General features: G+C 49.4%; 1 protein-coding gene across 7 annotated transcripts in view; it reads left to right on the plus strand.

Annotated features, from left to right (window-relative positions):
• Positions 1–1,027: 1,027 nt before the first annotated feature.
• BMAL2 (basic helix-loop-helix ARNT like 2) overlaps positions 1,028–15,600 on the plus strand; it is a 68,524-nt gene continuing 53,951 nt past the window's right edge. For 3 of the 7 annotated variants that reach the window (XM_059682439.1, XM_059682445.1, XM_059682444.1), the window contains exon 1: positions 1,030–1,311. In XM_059682439.1, the coding sequence (XP_059538422.1) occupies positions 1,080–1,311 (232 nt within the window). In that variant the 5' untranslated portion in view covers positions 1,030–1,079. Of the gene's footprint in view, positions 1,312–15,600 lie in introns of all 7 variants that reach the window. The other 4 variants (XM_059682441.1, XM_059682442.1, XM_059682440.1 and 1 more) reach the window with 4 other exon arrangements.

Genomic DNA, 15,600 nt, shown 5'->3' on the forward strand with positions numbered 1-15,600 from the left:
GTGTCCTCCCACCCCCACCCCCGGTTGGAAAAAGTATCTCAAAACAGCGTACTTGTCTGGAAAGCTAGGGTTGAATACGTGCGGGGAACCCTAGACCAGATTTTAAGACTATCTGCCAGGCTCGCTGGAATTTTTCCTTCTGAGCTGCCAGCAGAGGTTGGTATTGGTGGATTTCAGGTAAAGTTCCAAGTCAAAGCTAGGATGGAGATGTTTCAAGAGCGGTTTTGCTTAGGATGTCGGCGCGTTTTATTAAAGACAGCACCGTTTTTAGCACTTCCCCCTCCGGCAGCAGATAACCCCAGTCCCCACAAGACGGACAGTTTTCTCCCGCCCTGCCTTCTTCTGCCGGGGAGCACGCTCCCAGCCCCTGACCCGAGCTCAGCCCCAAGTAGCCCTGGGGACACATCAGCAGCTAGTTAAGACGATAATAAAGAGTCCGGTAAGGTGATGGATAGATTTAGGCTGGTTGCAGCAAAGCTGTAAGTGTTCCCTCTGCGGTTCCTTTCCTCCACTACCTCCACTAGACAAACTTTAACCAAGAAACCGGTGGAGGGGCCAGTGACGGGGGAGCGAGCCGGCGTCTGCGGCGTAGGATGAAGGGGATCCTGGAAGGATGTGGCTTCTGAATTTACCCAGCCGGTTCGGGATCTGAAACGGCGTCCTCAGTCATTACACCCTCGTTTCTGCAGCTAAACCTTTCCTCTTCCCGAGGCATAAAGTGCAGGGGAACCTCCTCCCCGCCCCCCAACCCGCCACACCCTCCCCGCCTCGTCCCCCGCAAGCCCCTGCCCCGCTACCCCCTCCTCCTCGAGCAACGATCTCCATTCACCCTTTGCCTTTTCCCCAAGGAAACAACTCCAACCTTCGGAGCACGCAGACCACGAATCTTAAAGCGACCGTGAGAACCTGTTTCCGACAGGAGGCTTTCCCGAGAGGCGCGAGGTGCGACCCGGCCAGCCCCGCCGCACTTTGCCTCCAGCCGCGGGGTTGGCGGGGCGGTGCCGCTGTGACTCCGCCCCGCGCCGGTCCCGCTCCGGCCGAGCCCCGCGGCGCCCGGACCCGCGAGCGGGCCAGTCCGCATGCTCCGTAGCCCGGCGCGCGGCGGACACTCGGCGCTGGCGGCGCGCCCCGGGGCTGCAGTGGCAGCAGCCGTGGCACCTGGCGGAGCGCGGCTGCCCGAGTCCCCGCTCCAGGTCGCCACCTGGGCCGGCGCCGAGCGGGCTCCGGGCTCTCCATGCTGCCGGCCTTGGGGCTGCGGCGCCCGCCCCACGGCTCCCGCGATGGCGGCGGCGGAGGAGGCTGCGGCGAGAGGTGAGGGTGCGGGCCGGCGGCCCCAGGTGGGGGCGCGGCGCCGGTCGCGCGGGCTCGGGGGTGGGGGGCGGGGGTGCGGGGCGAGGGGCGAGCAGCCGGCGGGGTACCACCAGGTGGGCACACTTTGCTGGCAGCTCGCTGCGGCCAGGCATTGCCTCCTGCTGGCCTCGGAGCCAGGGTCTCCCTTGGGGCCCAAGTGCGGGGCGGCGCCCCGCGTGCCCCCTAGGGAGCGGGAGGTGGGGAGTGGCGCCCGCCGTCGTCGCCGGCTCTCGGTCTGCCCGCAGCCGGGTGTCTGCGTCCCGGGCTGGACGTGTTGGCGACGGTGAGTTGGCGAGGGACCATCCACCCTGTGCTGGCGAGCCCACCTCGCCGTCTGCAGGGGCTGCTGCCTGCACCTGTTAGATTTCATCTTTCTTTCGTATAAACCAGTTGTCAGTCGGCATTGAAGGAGCTCGGGTGTTGCGAGCCCGTCCACGCGCAACTGGAAGTATTCGCTTCCATTCCCCGCTTCGAAAACTGCTCCTCCTCCTCCTGGGGCGGGCCGGGGAGCGCGCGGAAGCAGGGTCACCGCGTTTCCCACGCAGCCAGCCCGGCCTCACTTTGCAGCTTTCGGAGAGCCATCGGCGGGGTTAGTTTTATTCTTCCGTGGAGTTTTTGTGAGCTGAGCGGGAAGCGTCGCGGTGTCTTTCTCCTTCCTTCCGTGGTATTCGCTAGCGACATTGGCTGGTCTCTTCCGAGGGGCTATTTTCAGTTATCGGATGATTATAAAATATCTGTGATTTAAGACACCCGGGAGGCAGAAAACACCCACAGAAATAACTAACGGAAGGCCGGCGGAGAGAAGTTCAGGGAAGCAGTGGCTTAAATCTTCACTTTCCTTTTGGAATATGGTGATGCGTTTAGACTCTTCGCCGAAATACAGCAAGGAGGAGTTTTTGAGAATCTGATTCAGTGGTGGGCATTCGGATCATGGGGAGATTGCCAGAATTATTTCATTTGGATATTTGAAGGCTTCCCGGGTGATATAAAGATGGGAGGAAGCTCCGTTTTGAAAAGCGAATGCAGCCTGTTAAGTTGGGGCTCCCTCTCTGCTTGCTCTCTGCTGTGACTGAGTGCTGTCCTTTACTGTGTCACCCGGGTTATTTACCCTTTGCCTTAGTTTCTTCATCTGTAAAATGGGGATAATTATAGGATGTCTTATGGGGTTATTAGGTTTACATGAGATATAAATGCATTTAAATACATATAAGTGCTTAGCCCAATACCTGGAAAATAGTAAGTGCGCCATAAATGTTAGCTTAATATAGTTAGATTAATATATTGTTAAAGCTCCAATTTGCTTTGTGAAATGAATGGATCTTATCTAGTCTGTTAAGAAAGTGTTGTTCCTTACAGGTTAAAATTAGCCGAATTCAAAGAATATTTAGGCTTTACTAAAAAAAGAAACGTGAAAATGTACCCACTAATTCAAAAAGCAGCTTTCACCAGATACGTTTTATGGACAAGAAGTTGGTTGCTATTTATCTGAATACCAAAAATGAACTTGGGGAGTGAACAAAATTAATTCTTCTTAGGTAAAAGTAGCAAAATTACAAGGGGCAGGGGGTGTGTTGGGAGGGCCAGCATTTTTATTGGGGTCCTATTATGTACCAGGCATTTCATAAGGAATACCTTCCTTAGTCTCCTAGCAGCCCTGCCATGTAGGTGGCATTATCTCCATTTCACAGATGAGATGAGGCTGGCCCCACTCACAACTGAGGATGGCCCACAGTTACAGAGCCAGAAAGTGTCAAAAGTGGAGTTCAAGTCTGTGGCTACTACCATGCTACTCTCCTTTCTTTCCTGTCTCACTGGGTGGTGCTGACGAGCCATGTGCTCACTTCCAGACACCCTTTAGCTAAAGAGGGTGAAAAAAGTGTTGCAAGTTCCCCCAGCCCAGGAGGGAAAAACGAAACAGGTCTCTATGTCAGAATACAGGGCCATGCTTTCCTTACGCAAAATCCCTGCCGACTCCTTTTTCCTAGGCGGTTTCAATGAAGGCCCTCATTAAAATAAAAATCTGAAACTGGCATTGGGAGGAAGCCCTTTTAAGATTGGCCACCAAAAATCAGTTGGTGCCAACATAATTGCCTGCTCACTTTTTGTGACAGGCTCATGGTAAACACCAAGATTAAGCAAGCTGCCAAGTGATTGGGTGTCCTCCTGGTCAGTGATTCTGGAGAAGGCAGTCTTGGAGGAACGGCACATTATTCCAGACCGAGGTGGTCACTGTAGGGCAGTTTTCTTCCTTCCCTTCCCTTCCCTTCCCTTCCCATCCCCTGGTCTCGCCTGTGATGTTATCAGACCCAGCTCTTTGGAGGTGTCAGCCTGCCATTCCAGTGGCTTTAATGTATGTGACTCAGAAATTAAAAGTCAGGTTCCAGTCAGCTTTGCATCCGCCACTGTTCCTGGGCTGGATCTTGGGCAAAATGTGAGCCAGGATGGCAGTACTCAAGATAAACTAGGATGGACTAAAGAGCTTTTCACATGTTTCACGGGGAGGAAAGAGAGGAAAAGATAGAAGGGGGAGTAGAAGAGAGGGGGAGAAAAGAGAGAGGAGGAGAGAGTGAGGGTAGGGGATGGGGAGAAAGGAATACAGAGCCAGAGGAGAGTGGAGGGGGAAGAGATGAAGGAGGAGAGAAGGGGGAGGCAAGTGAGAGTGTAAGAAAGGAGCACTGGGAATAGAGGGGTGAGGGGAAGAGGGATGAGGAGGGATGGAGGTGAGAGAAGGGAGGGACCGCCACGCCATCCAAGTTTGACTCCAGGAAGAGAAATCAAACTGAATGTTTAAAATACATAGGGAAAGCCGAAATATTAGTATAGTAAGCACTCCATTTTACTGTTTTCCTTGTGGAAAGACTCCCTGGTTCTAAAAAGCAAGATCTCTTTCTGTGCTGTGAACAGTGACTATAACCGCCTTCTGAAATCTCTCCCTTTACGATGTAATGTTCAGGAAATTGTAAGTCAGGTCATGACATTTCATTCTGGTAGCCCTCATTTCAACTGTGCCACTTAGTTGAAGCCCTCCAGCTTTCCATTGTGAGAACTGACTTACTCAGTGCCTGGGATCAATACCTGCACTGTCATCAGGGACTCTGGGAGCCAGGTGCCCTGCAAGAGACGAGAGCACCCGAGACATCTGGGAGTCAGTGATTTCCTGTCCTGGTTTTTGCAAGTCTGCTAACTGGTATGGCAGCCCTTCTTGTACCCCTCACCTTGCCCAGAGCCTCCCTCATTCCCCATGGCTGGAGGCTTTGAGAACTTTGAAGACTCTATAATTTAAACTCTCAGTGCACCCCCACAGCCCACAGCCAACCTCCCCCCCTCCCCTGTCAACCTCCCAACCTCCCATGGTCCCTCCCTGCCCCCCCCCCCCGCCCCCCCAGCAGGCCCTGATCAGGACTGGGTAAGATGGCCTGATGGGCCCTGATCTTCGACCAGGCCTAGGGACCCCACCTGTGCATGAATTCATGCACTGGGCCTCTAGTATCTACACTAATAAAAGAGAAACATGGTAATTGGCGTACGACCGCTACCCTTCCCATTGGCTAATCAGGGTGATATGCAAATTAACTGTCAGCCAAGATGGCAGCCAGCAGCCAGGCAGCTTGAAACTAACATGAGGCTTGCTTGCTTCAGTGACGGAGGACTCCAATGTTCCCCGCCTGCCGCTGCAGGCCTCTGAGCCTGCAGTTTCAAACATTGTAACAAATACAGACGATAAACAAAACTCCAGAAACCAGCTTTCAGCCGGCTGGGATCTCAGAGCTGGAGTTGATACAGTGTTTCGAGAACCGAAACAAACCAGATACCTGCTTTCAGGAGCGGAGGCCTAAGAGCTGGAGCCTCAGAGCTAAAGTTGGCCCAGAATTAAAAAGAAAAAGAAAAAAAGGAGCAGTTGGGAGCTTCAGTCCCAGCCTGAAAACAGCCCTCAGCCCCTCACCCAGACTGGCCAGGCACCCCAGTGGGGACCCCCACCCTGAAGGGTGTGTGACCAGCTGCAAACAGCCATCATCCCCTCATCCAGGCTGGCCAGGCACCCCAGTGGGGACCCCCACCCTGATCCAGGACACCCTTCAGGGCAAACCAGCCGGCCCCCACCCATGCACCAGGCCTCTATTCTATATAGTAAAAGGGTAATATGCCTCCCAGCACTGGGATCAGCGGAGCTGAGAGGCCTCCAGGCACCGGGGGCAGCGCCCAAACCCCCTGATAGCCCTGCGGCTCTGTGTGTGACAGGGGGTGGGGCCACAACCTCCCTATCGGCCCTGCTCTGTTCATGACAGGTGAAGGCGCCCCAACCCCCTGATCGGCCCTGCTCTGTGGGTGATAGAGGGAGGCGCCTCCCCCACCCCCCCACGGGCCCTGCTCTGTGTGTGATGGGGTAGAGCCATAACCTCCCCATCGGCCCTGCCCTGAGTGTGACAGTGGCGGCACCTCAACCCCCTGATCGGCCCTGCTCTGTGGGTGATAGAGGGCGGCGCCCCAACCCCCTGATCCGCCCTGCTCTGTGTGTGACAGGGGGCGGTGTGCCAACTCCCCTATCGGCCCTACTCTTTGAGTGACAGGGGGGAGCTCCCCAACCCCCTGATGGGCCCTGCTCTGTGCGTGACAGGGGGTGGCGCCACAACCTCCCCATCGACTCTGCCTTGAGTGTGACAGGGGGCGGTGCCCCAACCCCCCAGTCAGCCCTACCCTGAGTGTGACTGAGGGTGGCATCGCAACCTCCCAATCCGCCCTGCTCTGTGCATGACAGGGGGCGGTGCCCCAACTCCCCAATTGGCCCTGCTCTGAGCCCAACCAGGGGCTGCACCTAGGGATTGGGCCTGCCCTCTGCCACCCGGGAGCAGGCCTAAGCCAGGAGGTCGTTATCTCCCAAGGGGTCCCAGACTGCAAGAGGGCACAGGCCGGGCTGAGGGACCCCCCCCCCCCGAGTGCACAAATTTTTGTGCACCGGGCCTCTAGTACTTTATAAAGTGTTCCCCCTGATATTTCCATTACCCACCTGGCACCATATTTAAAATATTTTTACACTTCTTAAAATATTTAAATCAGTCCAGTAATATAACTTTAAAATTCTCATTTGAACATGCTTAAGTGTTGGTTGGCATGATAGGACTTTTGTCATTTACCTAAGAAAATAATTGGCATTTAGTGTCTCTAATCTTTAATCTTACCATTTAAGTCCCTAGATAACATCTTCACAGAGAGATAAAGACAGAGAAGGCTGGAGGAATAGGAAATGTAGAGAGAGTCAGTCTTTCTGTCAACATAGTTTGCATTATTAGATGTTTATAATTGAGGGTCAAGATTATTGTCATATAACAGTAATTTCAAATACATTCAAAATGTTTTACTTACAATATTTATTTCCTTAAGCAGGTAAGAAATGTATGTACTTTACCATACGTTCCGAGCATATCACAGGGGAAGCGGAGAATCACCCACTGACTTTCTCCTCCCAAACCTCTCCACTTTATCTGGCCTACACTTAGTTATGTAAGGGAATCTCCTCTCCCCGATGGTTTAAACTTTGCCATCTTCAGGCTGTTGGTTATACCTGGAATGCCCCTGCCCTCCCTCCAGACAGGCCTGTAGAAGTCTGATGTAGTCCTCAGGGCGGGGCTCAGGTGTCACTGTTTTTATCTGCCTATGGAGGAGCGGGAGAAAGAAGGAGGAAGCGGGGATGGGGAGGAGGAGGAAGGGGAGGAGGAGGAGGAAATCGGGTGTAGGAACATCAACCAGCCTGAACTTTGGAACCAGACCACTGGGACTGTGATTGCTAGTTTGATTATTTACTAGCTATATGACCTTGGCCAAATGATTTATCTTCTCTGAGCCTCAATTTCCTTATCTATAAAATGGGGGTAAAAAATAATTCCTAATTTAGCCCGGCTGGTGTGGCTCAGTGGTTGAGCATTGACCTATGAACCAGGAGGTCACGGTTCCAGTCAGGGCACATATCTGGGTTTCAGGCTTGATCCCCAGCAGGGGGAGTACAGGAGCAAACCAACCAGTGATTCTCTCTCATCATTGATGTTGCTAGCTCTCTCTCCGTCTCCCTTCATCTCTGAAATCAATAAAAAATATATTAAAAAAAAAATACCTGCCCTAGCTGGTTTGGCTCAGTGGATAGAGTGTCAGCCTTCAGACTGAAGGGTCCTGGCTTTGATTCCAGACAAGGGTGTGTACCTGTGTTGCAGGCTCAATCTACAGTCTCTCTCACATACCGTGATGTTTCTCTCTCTCCCCCTCCCACTCTCTAAAAATCAATGGAAAAATATCCTCAGGCAAGGATTAACAAACAAACAAAAAAATCCCACACTTAATTTAGAGGGTTCAGTGGGAATTAAATGAGATGATTATAAACTATTTAGTGAAACCTGACTTTCAACAAATGATTTTTTTTTTCCTTCTATGAAACCTTTCCAGAACTTCTCCCGCCATGGAAATGATTCTCCCCTCCTATTTTCAAACGTGTGTGTGTGTGTGTGTGTGTGTGTGTGTGTACTCGAGGGTGTGCCTGCCTATTGTGATCACACTTGTGCCTGCTTGCCACAGTTATTAGGTGGGTTTCTTCACTCCACCCTTGGGTTGCAGGTTCTTAGATGAGCACGGTTGGTTCCTACTAACTTTACGACCTCCAACTCCTTCCACTTACTTTGAATGACTAACGAAGGTTTGTTGATGTTAAATGAATGGTGGCTGGTTTGAAGTGTGGGCAGGGCTGGTTCATTCAAAAAGTATGCATTAAAAGCATACTTACTACTGTACTAGACAAACAGAAATGGAGAAATGGATAAAGCAAGAAAAGGGTTCAAGAGTTTATAAAATGTACTAGTCTGGGTGAAAAGCAGCCAAAATATTTGTATTACAAGATAGAACCTATTAAAATCTGTAGTTTAACTTCTGGGAGTTAACTGCTAGGAGCCTTTGCAGCCAGAGGTGGGAGAGATTATAGCCTGTTCATGGGGGAGGGACTCACGGCAGGCTTTCAGAGAAGGTGCTGGCTTTAGCACCGATGGATAGATAACTCTTGGGGCTGGCAGTGAAGAGTGAGGGAGTCTTTCAGGGCCGAGATTAGGCATGGAAATGGAAAACTGTCAGTGATGTACTTGGAAGAACTGATGCGTTGTTTTGGCTCCAGCTAGGAAAAGTGGAAAAGAAGAATTGAACATTGAAGTTGCATCCTTCGTGCTGGGAGGCCTCCCCTCCTAACTGGGTGATGTGGCACAGTTGACACGGAAGCCTGGATTTTGTTTGCTCTCCAGAAAGACTGACACATGCATTTTCTTTCTGATCCTTGGTCAGCAGCAGAGCTTTTGCATCACCTTGAAAGGCTAATTGTGGGATATTTCTAATCAGAAACACACACACACACACCCCAGAGGTCCTGGTTCCTGCCAGGTTGATTGGCTCTTAAACCGTAGCCTTCACCCCAAGTCAGTCTGGACCAATTCTTTCTCTCTTTCATCCTCTTTTCTTCCCTGACAAAGTAGCTGCTTATATCTTTAAATTCATTTTACGCTCTTTCTTCAGGCGAGTGTCACAAGTACTATTTCATTTATTCCCATTACAGTCTGTTGGGAAGCAGGTATCTAGACTTCCAACATCTCATCAACATAGTGACCTGTGTGGTTCCTCTGTCCCTGTCACTGATGTACTCTCTGTGGACACCTGCTCCAGGTGTGCTTGCTCTCAGACCCTCCCGTGCAGCTCCGTGGGACAAAGCAGGAGGATACGCTCAGCCTTGACTTCCAATACAAACCCTAGTGAAGGTGCACGGACCAAAAGGAACCCAGCGTCCTAATGTGAAGACAGCGCTCAGGGAAACACCTGTGTGTGATAGCATCCGAAGATGCCCTTCGTATTTTGACTCCGATACAGAGGATCTCTGGCTTAGAAGTTACTGAGAAGTACCTCTTCATTTTTTTTCCCTTGGGAGAGGAGACTATAAGAAGCTTAGATTATAGTTGAGTCTAGTCTAGATATTTTACAGAAATAGAGATTTTAAAGGATAGATCAGTGTACAATGGACTTGAAATGGAACACTTTTTGGAGTAGGTATCAATAGGCGTTTAAATGAATAAAAGATTGTGAAGATTAAGAATTGTTTTGTCATAGATCTAGAGAAAAGTGTGATTGAAATATTGAGCACAGTCTCCAGCCCCACGTTTATTTCTCTTATCAGTGGCCTGGTTGGAGAATTGGATTTCCTTTCTTAGTTACCTGGTACCCAGAGGTCCTGTGCTTACACTGCCATGGTGACAAACACTATTGCATCCTAGTTAGGCTATCTGGTCTACAGTGAGTCACCCAGGCAACAACACTGACCTAGAAAACAGAGACCAAACCCAGCTTTCCATGTATCCTGCTGATAGTGGTTTCTTGAGGACAATTCCCCTTTTCTTTAGTTTTCAACTAGAACTTTTGGCTTATCAATTTTTTTCGTAATAATAAATGTAGCTACCTAATCTAGGACATGTGGTCATAAGCAAAGCAGCCTGACTTTAGAGGGATGGCCAGATTCACACCTCACATTTTAGAAGTCCTCTACGACACATTATTCATTTATTTAAAAACACATTTTTATTAGCTACTTGGGAAGAGCCTGAAAATAACTTTTAGATTCTGGTCATTAGTGTAATGATGGCATGTTATGCCTGGATGGTATTAAAGTCGTAAATGTCACTTTGGGTTTTATTACCTTAAACACTTGTGTTTCAGTTTGTAGAACTTTAACATTTGCCTTGCAGTATCAGTCGCCCCCCACCCCCTTTTAAAGGATCTTTCTTCTATTGAGAATAATTGCTATTCAGTGAAAAGATACATATTTTTTATGAACACTGATGAATTTTTTTCCCCTCAAAGTTAAACAGAAGGTGTCTCATTTTGTTGACACTTTGGATGTTAGGTACCATTGTATCTTTTATAGGTTCTGTATCGACTTTAGCATATCCACTCATGCCTGATGAATGTTAATCCTGATATTTGCCCCCATCGTGTCTTCTGTTTACTCATAACTGGCAAGAATTGTATTGTCCCATGTGTAACGTGGGTATAGACCATCCAAAGCTAAATGCGTTTTTGTGCTTTTTGGAAAACCTGATGTTGAAAACATTAAACCCTGTGTTCTTTTTATGCACGAGGATCAGTCAGGCCCGGAACAAGTTAGAGACTTTTCTGTTTCAATGTGGAACTGAAACTCTGATGAACCCTTGCCTCTTGCTTCCGCCCATCCCTGGATTAGGTTGTAATGCCTATGAAACCTTGGCCTTCTGCGGAATAGTCCTCGTCAAGGGAGCATTCTTTAGTTCTGCTATCACTGTGATTACATTCTGCATCATCACTGCTTTCCCATGACTCTGACTTCCTTACAGTCATCCTGGGTGTTTCTACTTCCCCTTTCCCCACTTCAAAAGCTTAGCTAGGATCATTCTCACCCATTTGTTCTGCTAAATAGTTAGTAATCCTTCACCTTTACTGAGTATTTACTTTAGTGAGTTAGGTGTCCAAATACTTTACATGATATAACTCATCGAATCCCCAGCAACTCTATCAGATAGATATTACTATTATTTCACATTTCAGGTGCGGAAATTGAGACACGGAGAATTTAAGTACATTGCCCAAGATTGCAGAGTAAGTAGCAGAACTAGGGTTTGAACCCAGGGAGACTGGCCTCCAGACCTTTTTATCTTTCGTTAATGCCTGCTAGATGTTTGGATGTGGTGCCATTTCTGTGAAGTGCTGATGTCCACACTTGAACTTCTGTAGGGAGGGAGTCTGGAATACAGGCCTGCTTTTGGCTTTGTGAGACTCTGAGCTCTCTCACTTAATGATTGTGTGATCTTGGCATGTCTGTCAGAGTTCAACTAGGGGAGCAGAGCCTCACATGCCGGGCACTATACCCTTTACATACCTTATTTTATACAGTCTTCACAACAACCCTACGCTGGTGGGTTAGCACATGAGCAAACAGGCTCAGGTACGATTGTTAAGAGATTCATTGCTAGGAATTGGCTTATGCAGGTGTGGAGATAAGCTGAGCAGTACTGGAATCTCAGGGCAGGCCGTCTGGAAAGCAGACGGGCACTCTTCGGCACAGGCTGCAGGGGCTGTCCACTGGCGGAGTTTCTTCTTCAGGGGAGCCTCTGCTCTGTTTATAAGGCCTTTCAACTGACTAACTCAGGCCCACCCATATCCAGGGTATTATCTACCAATGGTCGCCAACCGGTGGTCCGTGAGGTCCGAAAGGTTGGCAACCGCTGATCTAGAGTCTCCCTTGTTAAGGTCAACTGATTATGGACTTTAATCACATCTACCAAATACCTTCACAGCAACACTTAGTGTTTGACTGGATAGCTGAGGACTGTAGCTGAGCCACAGCAAAAAGACCATCACAATTTTTTTTATTCTCTGACCCTGTTTCCTCATGTGCAAACCACCACTGTAGGGTTGTTGTGAGGATTGTATAAAATAAGGTGTGTAAAGGGTACAGTGCCTGGCCTGGGAGGATTCAGTAAAAGATTATTTAATTGGTGGTGGGGAGTCGGGGCCGGAGGGGTAGCACAGCAGCAGTGGCCGTGGTCTCATCCGCAGTAGTAACTTCACCCCCAGTAGTGACTTCACCCCCATTGTTGCCACTCTCCTTCCTGGTCATTCCGGTTTGCTGAGGCAGTTGGCTTCCTAACTGGTATTCCTGCCTAAAATCTCTTCTCATCCATCTTCATTTTCTTCCTCAAGGCTGTAATGGAGGCTTAAAATATCTCACAACTCTCCGACTTTGAAAAAATGTCTTACTTAAATTGAGACACACAGTGTTTATAGCTTTCCTCATTATATCAGAGCAGTACTACAACTCCCTCTCCAAAAAGTGCCTACGCCCCCTCGCTTGCTAAATGCTAGTGGGAGGGCTGCCTTCTCCAGTGGCATTTATAAAAAAAAACAAAACAAAAAAACCCCAGCTATCTTTTTAGGGTTTTCTCCAAACAGGGATTTTTATCTTCAAGAGCAAAACTAGTTTTTGGTTTTCTTTTCCCAAATCCAAACAGATATTTAAAAGCAATACCTAGTTGTAATTGAATCAAATAATGAATAAGAAAACAGCCAAGAAAATCTTTCCCTTTCCCACTCCATCCGATGAGAAACAATGTGTGCATACATGGATGAACTTAGGAACTGTTCTAATCTATAGGAATATCCTCTTTGGCATTGACTGTTACACAGGCACGTGAATGGATCACGTAATCGCAACACTTCAACATTTTGTACTAGATTTTATTCACTGATGTTCGTAATTGACACCATTTCCCAATAATTGTGTTCTTCCCGTCCACCCCATTGCACCGCCAGCAGTGCTCAAGCCTTTGGGAAAGCCTGGAACTCCAGGATCCACAGGAGGATCTGTTAGATTGTAAGTCTCATGAGGGAGCCGTCTCTGTGGTCGCTGTGGTATTCCCAGCCCCTGTGGCAGTGTCTGCTTCGTAGTAACTTGAAGAGCATGTACTGGTGATGTGCAGGGCATTATGGGACCACAGTTGACAAGTTTCACTCACCGGGTGACTATCTAAATATTGGAATAGACTGGCCCTTTTCCTGCCATCTCCTTTCTACTACCTAGTTGTGCTACAAACTGGAGAACTGTTTTTTGAGTTCATTCTAAAGTTTCGAAGTCATAAACTTCCTATTTGCCGTGTTCAGCTTCTCCCATTGACACCCGTACAATTGGTTTGTGTTCCATCCCGAACACCATGCTCTCAAGAGCAGATATGGAGAGACTTATACCTACTGTGCAGGAGAGCCAGGGCACCTGCTCATTGTAAGACCATTGCTGGTACATAGTCTGGTGGGAGTGATATAAGCAGATCCTCATCTTACCTCATACATGCTCTGAGATATATGTGGTTTTGCACTGAGCAAGCCTGGAGAATACCGGGCCCCTCCTTACTTAGTGGGAAGAAAGGTCATATAGGTAACTAGATCCCTTCTGGCTCATTTTAAGCCATGAGGCCCAGTGGCCATGCTGCAGGGAGCACAGCTTAATCCCTGAGGCTCTCTGACACCCTTGCATTGTCCACAGTCTTGCCACTTTCTCCAGCCCAAAGCAGCTCAGTGTTCCTATGTGCTGAGTGTTCGAGTCCATTCTCACCATTCTTGTCTCATCCCTGGTGTCAACCTTTTGCTTTCCTCTGTAACTCTTACTTGGGCTCTCACTTCGCCTCCATATTATTTGGTCATAGTGAATAACTTCCCTGCTGTTTCCTTGGCTTTTTTTGTTCAACATGCCAGCGAGACATTTGGTTTGAAAACGTACATGTCATGCTGGTCACTTTTGCAGATGGCATATTTTGAGGAGGCTTAGTCAGTCTGTTAGATATAATGCGAATGCAAAACGATGCGGAGAGGGTGACACAGAAGGAGATTAAACTTAAAAAAAAAAAGGGGCAAGCACCTATGTACAAAAAAAAATGCACATGTATGAAATGATAAAGATGGGGCTTAACAACAGCCTATAGGAAAGACAGACTTGGGTTTAATCGGGAAGAGACTGTATGGGAGTCAGGAGACTGCCCCAGTAGTCCCTCTTCCTGATAAAGGGCAAATACCCCAATCAGCTATCTTGGAAAGCAAGGGAGTTATGATAGACCATCTATAATGTCAGTTACAGTTCTAAAATTATATAAATGAATGAATCAACAGTGTAAAGGCCCAATGTATAAAATAAAAGCTAATGCAGTCTAACAGTCTTACAGATAATGTATAATCAAAACATTATCAATAAAAGTTCTCCTCTCCTCTCTGTGGACTAGACTACTCTTGGGTGCTATAGTCCAATCACACCACACAGCAAAGGATTTTTAGCCAACATATAGCTGAAAGAGAGCAACCAGATAGCAACAAAGCACCGTATGGGTAAAATTCAAAAGAATCACATGGTTTGGTTTAGGACAGTGGTTCTCAACCTTCCTGATGCCTCGACCCTTTAATATAGTTCCTCATGTTGTGGTGACCCCCAACCATAAAATTATTTTCATTGCTACTTCATAACTGTAATTTTGCTACTGTTATGAATCGTAATGTAAATATCTGATATGCAGGATGTATTTTCACTGTTACAAATTGAACATAATTAAAGCATAGTGATTAATCACAAAAACAATATGTAATTATATATTCAACTAGAGGCCTGGTGCACAAAAATTTGTGCACTGGCGGGGGGTGGGTGTCCCTCAGCCCCACTTGTGCCCTCTCACAGTCTGGGACCCCTTGGGAGATAACGACCTCCTGGCTTAGGCCTGTTCCCGGGTGGCAGAGGGCAGGCCCAATCCCTAGGTGCAGCCCCTGGTCAGGCTCAGAGCAGGGCTGATTGGGGAGTTGGGGCGCCGCCCCTTGTCATGTACAGAACAGGGCAGATCGGAAGGTTGCAATGCCACTCCCAGTCACGCTCAGAATAGGGCCGATTCGGGGGTTGGGGCGCAGCCCCCTGTCACACTCAAGGCAGGGTCGATGGGGAGGTTGCGGCACCACCCCCTGTCACGCACAGAGCAGGGCCGATCAGGGGGTTGGGGCGCTGCCCCCTGTCACGCACAGAGCAGGGCCCATCAGGGGGTTGGGGCTCCATACCCTGTCAACACACAGAGCAGGGCCGATCAGGGGGTTGGGGCACTCCCCCCATCACACTCAGGGCAGGGCTGATGGGGAGGTTGCGGCTCCACCCCGTCACACACAAAGCGGGGCCCATGGGGCGGTTCGGGTGCCGCATCCTGTCACACACAGAGCAGGGCCAATCAGGGGTTTGGGGAGCTCCTCCCTATCAGGCACAGAGCAGGGCCGATCATGGGGTTGGGGCACCTTCCCCTGTCACGAACAGAGCAGGGTGGATAGGGAGGTTATGGCCCCGCCCCCTGTCACACACAGAGCTGCAGGGTGATCGGGGGTTTGGGCGCTGCCCCCCATCACGCTGCTCCAGGGGTCAATAGGCCTCGCGGCTCCGCTGATCCCAGTGCTGGGAGGCCTCGCTGCTCCGCTGATCCCGGTGCAGGGAGGCCTCGCTGCTCCGCTGATCCTGGTGCTGGGAGGCATATTACCCTTTTACTATATAGGATAGAGGCCTGGTGCACGGGTGGGGTCCGGATGGTTTGCCCTGAAGGGTGTCCTGGATCAGGGTGGGGGTGCCGCTTGGGTGCCTGGCCAGCCTGGATGAGGGGATGATGGCTGTTTGCAGCTGGTCACACCCCCTTCAGGGTG

Source organism: Myotis daubentonii, chromosome 2, assembly GCF_963259705.1.
Source record: "Myotis daubentonii chromosome 2, mMyoDau2.1, whole genome shotgun sequence".
In the NCBI taxonomy this organism is placed as follows: domain Eukaryota; kingdom Metazoa; phylum Chordata; class Mammalia; order Chiroptera; family Vespertilionidae; genus Myotis; species Myotis daubentonii.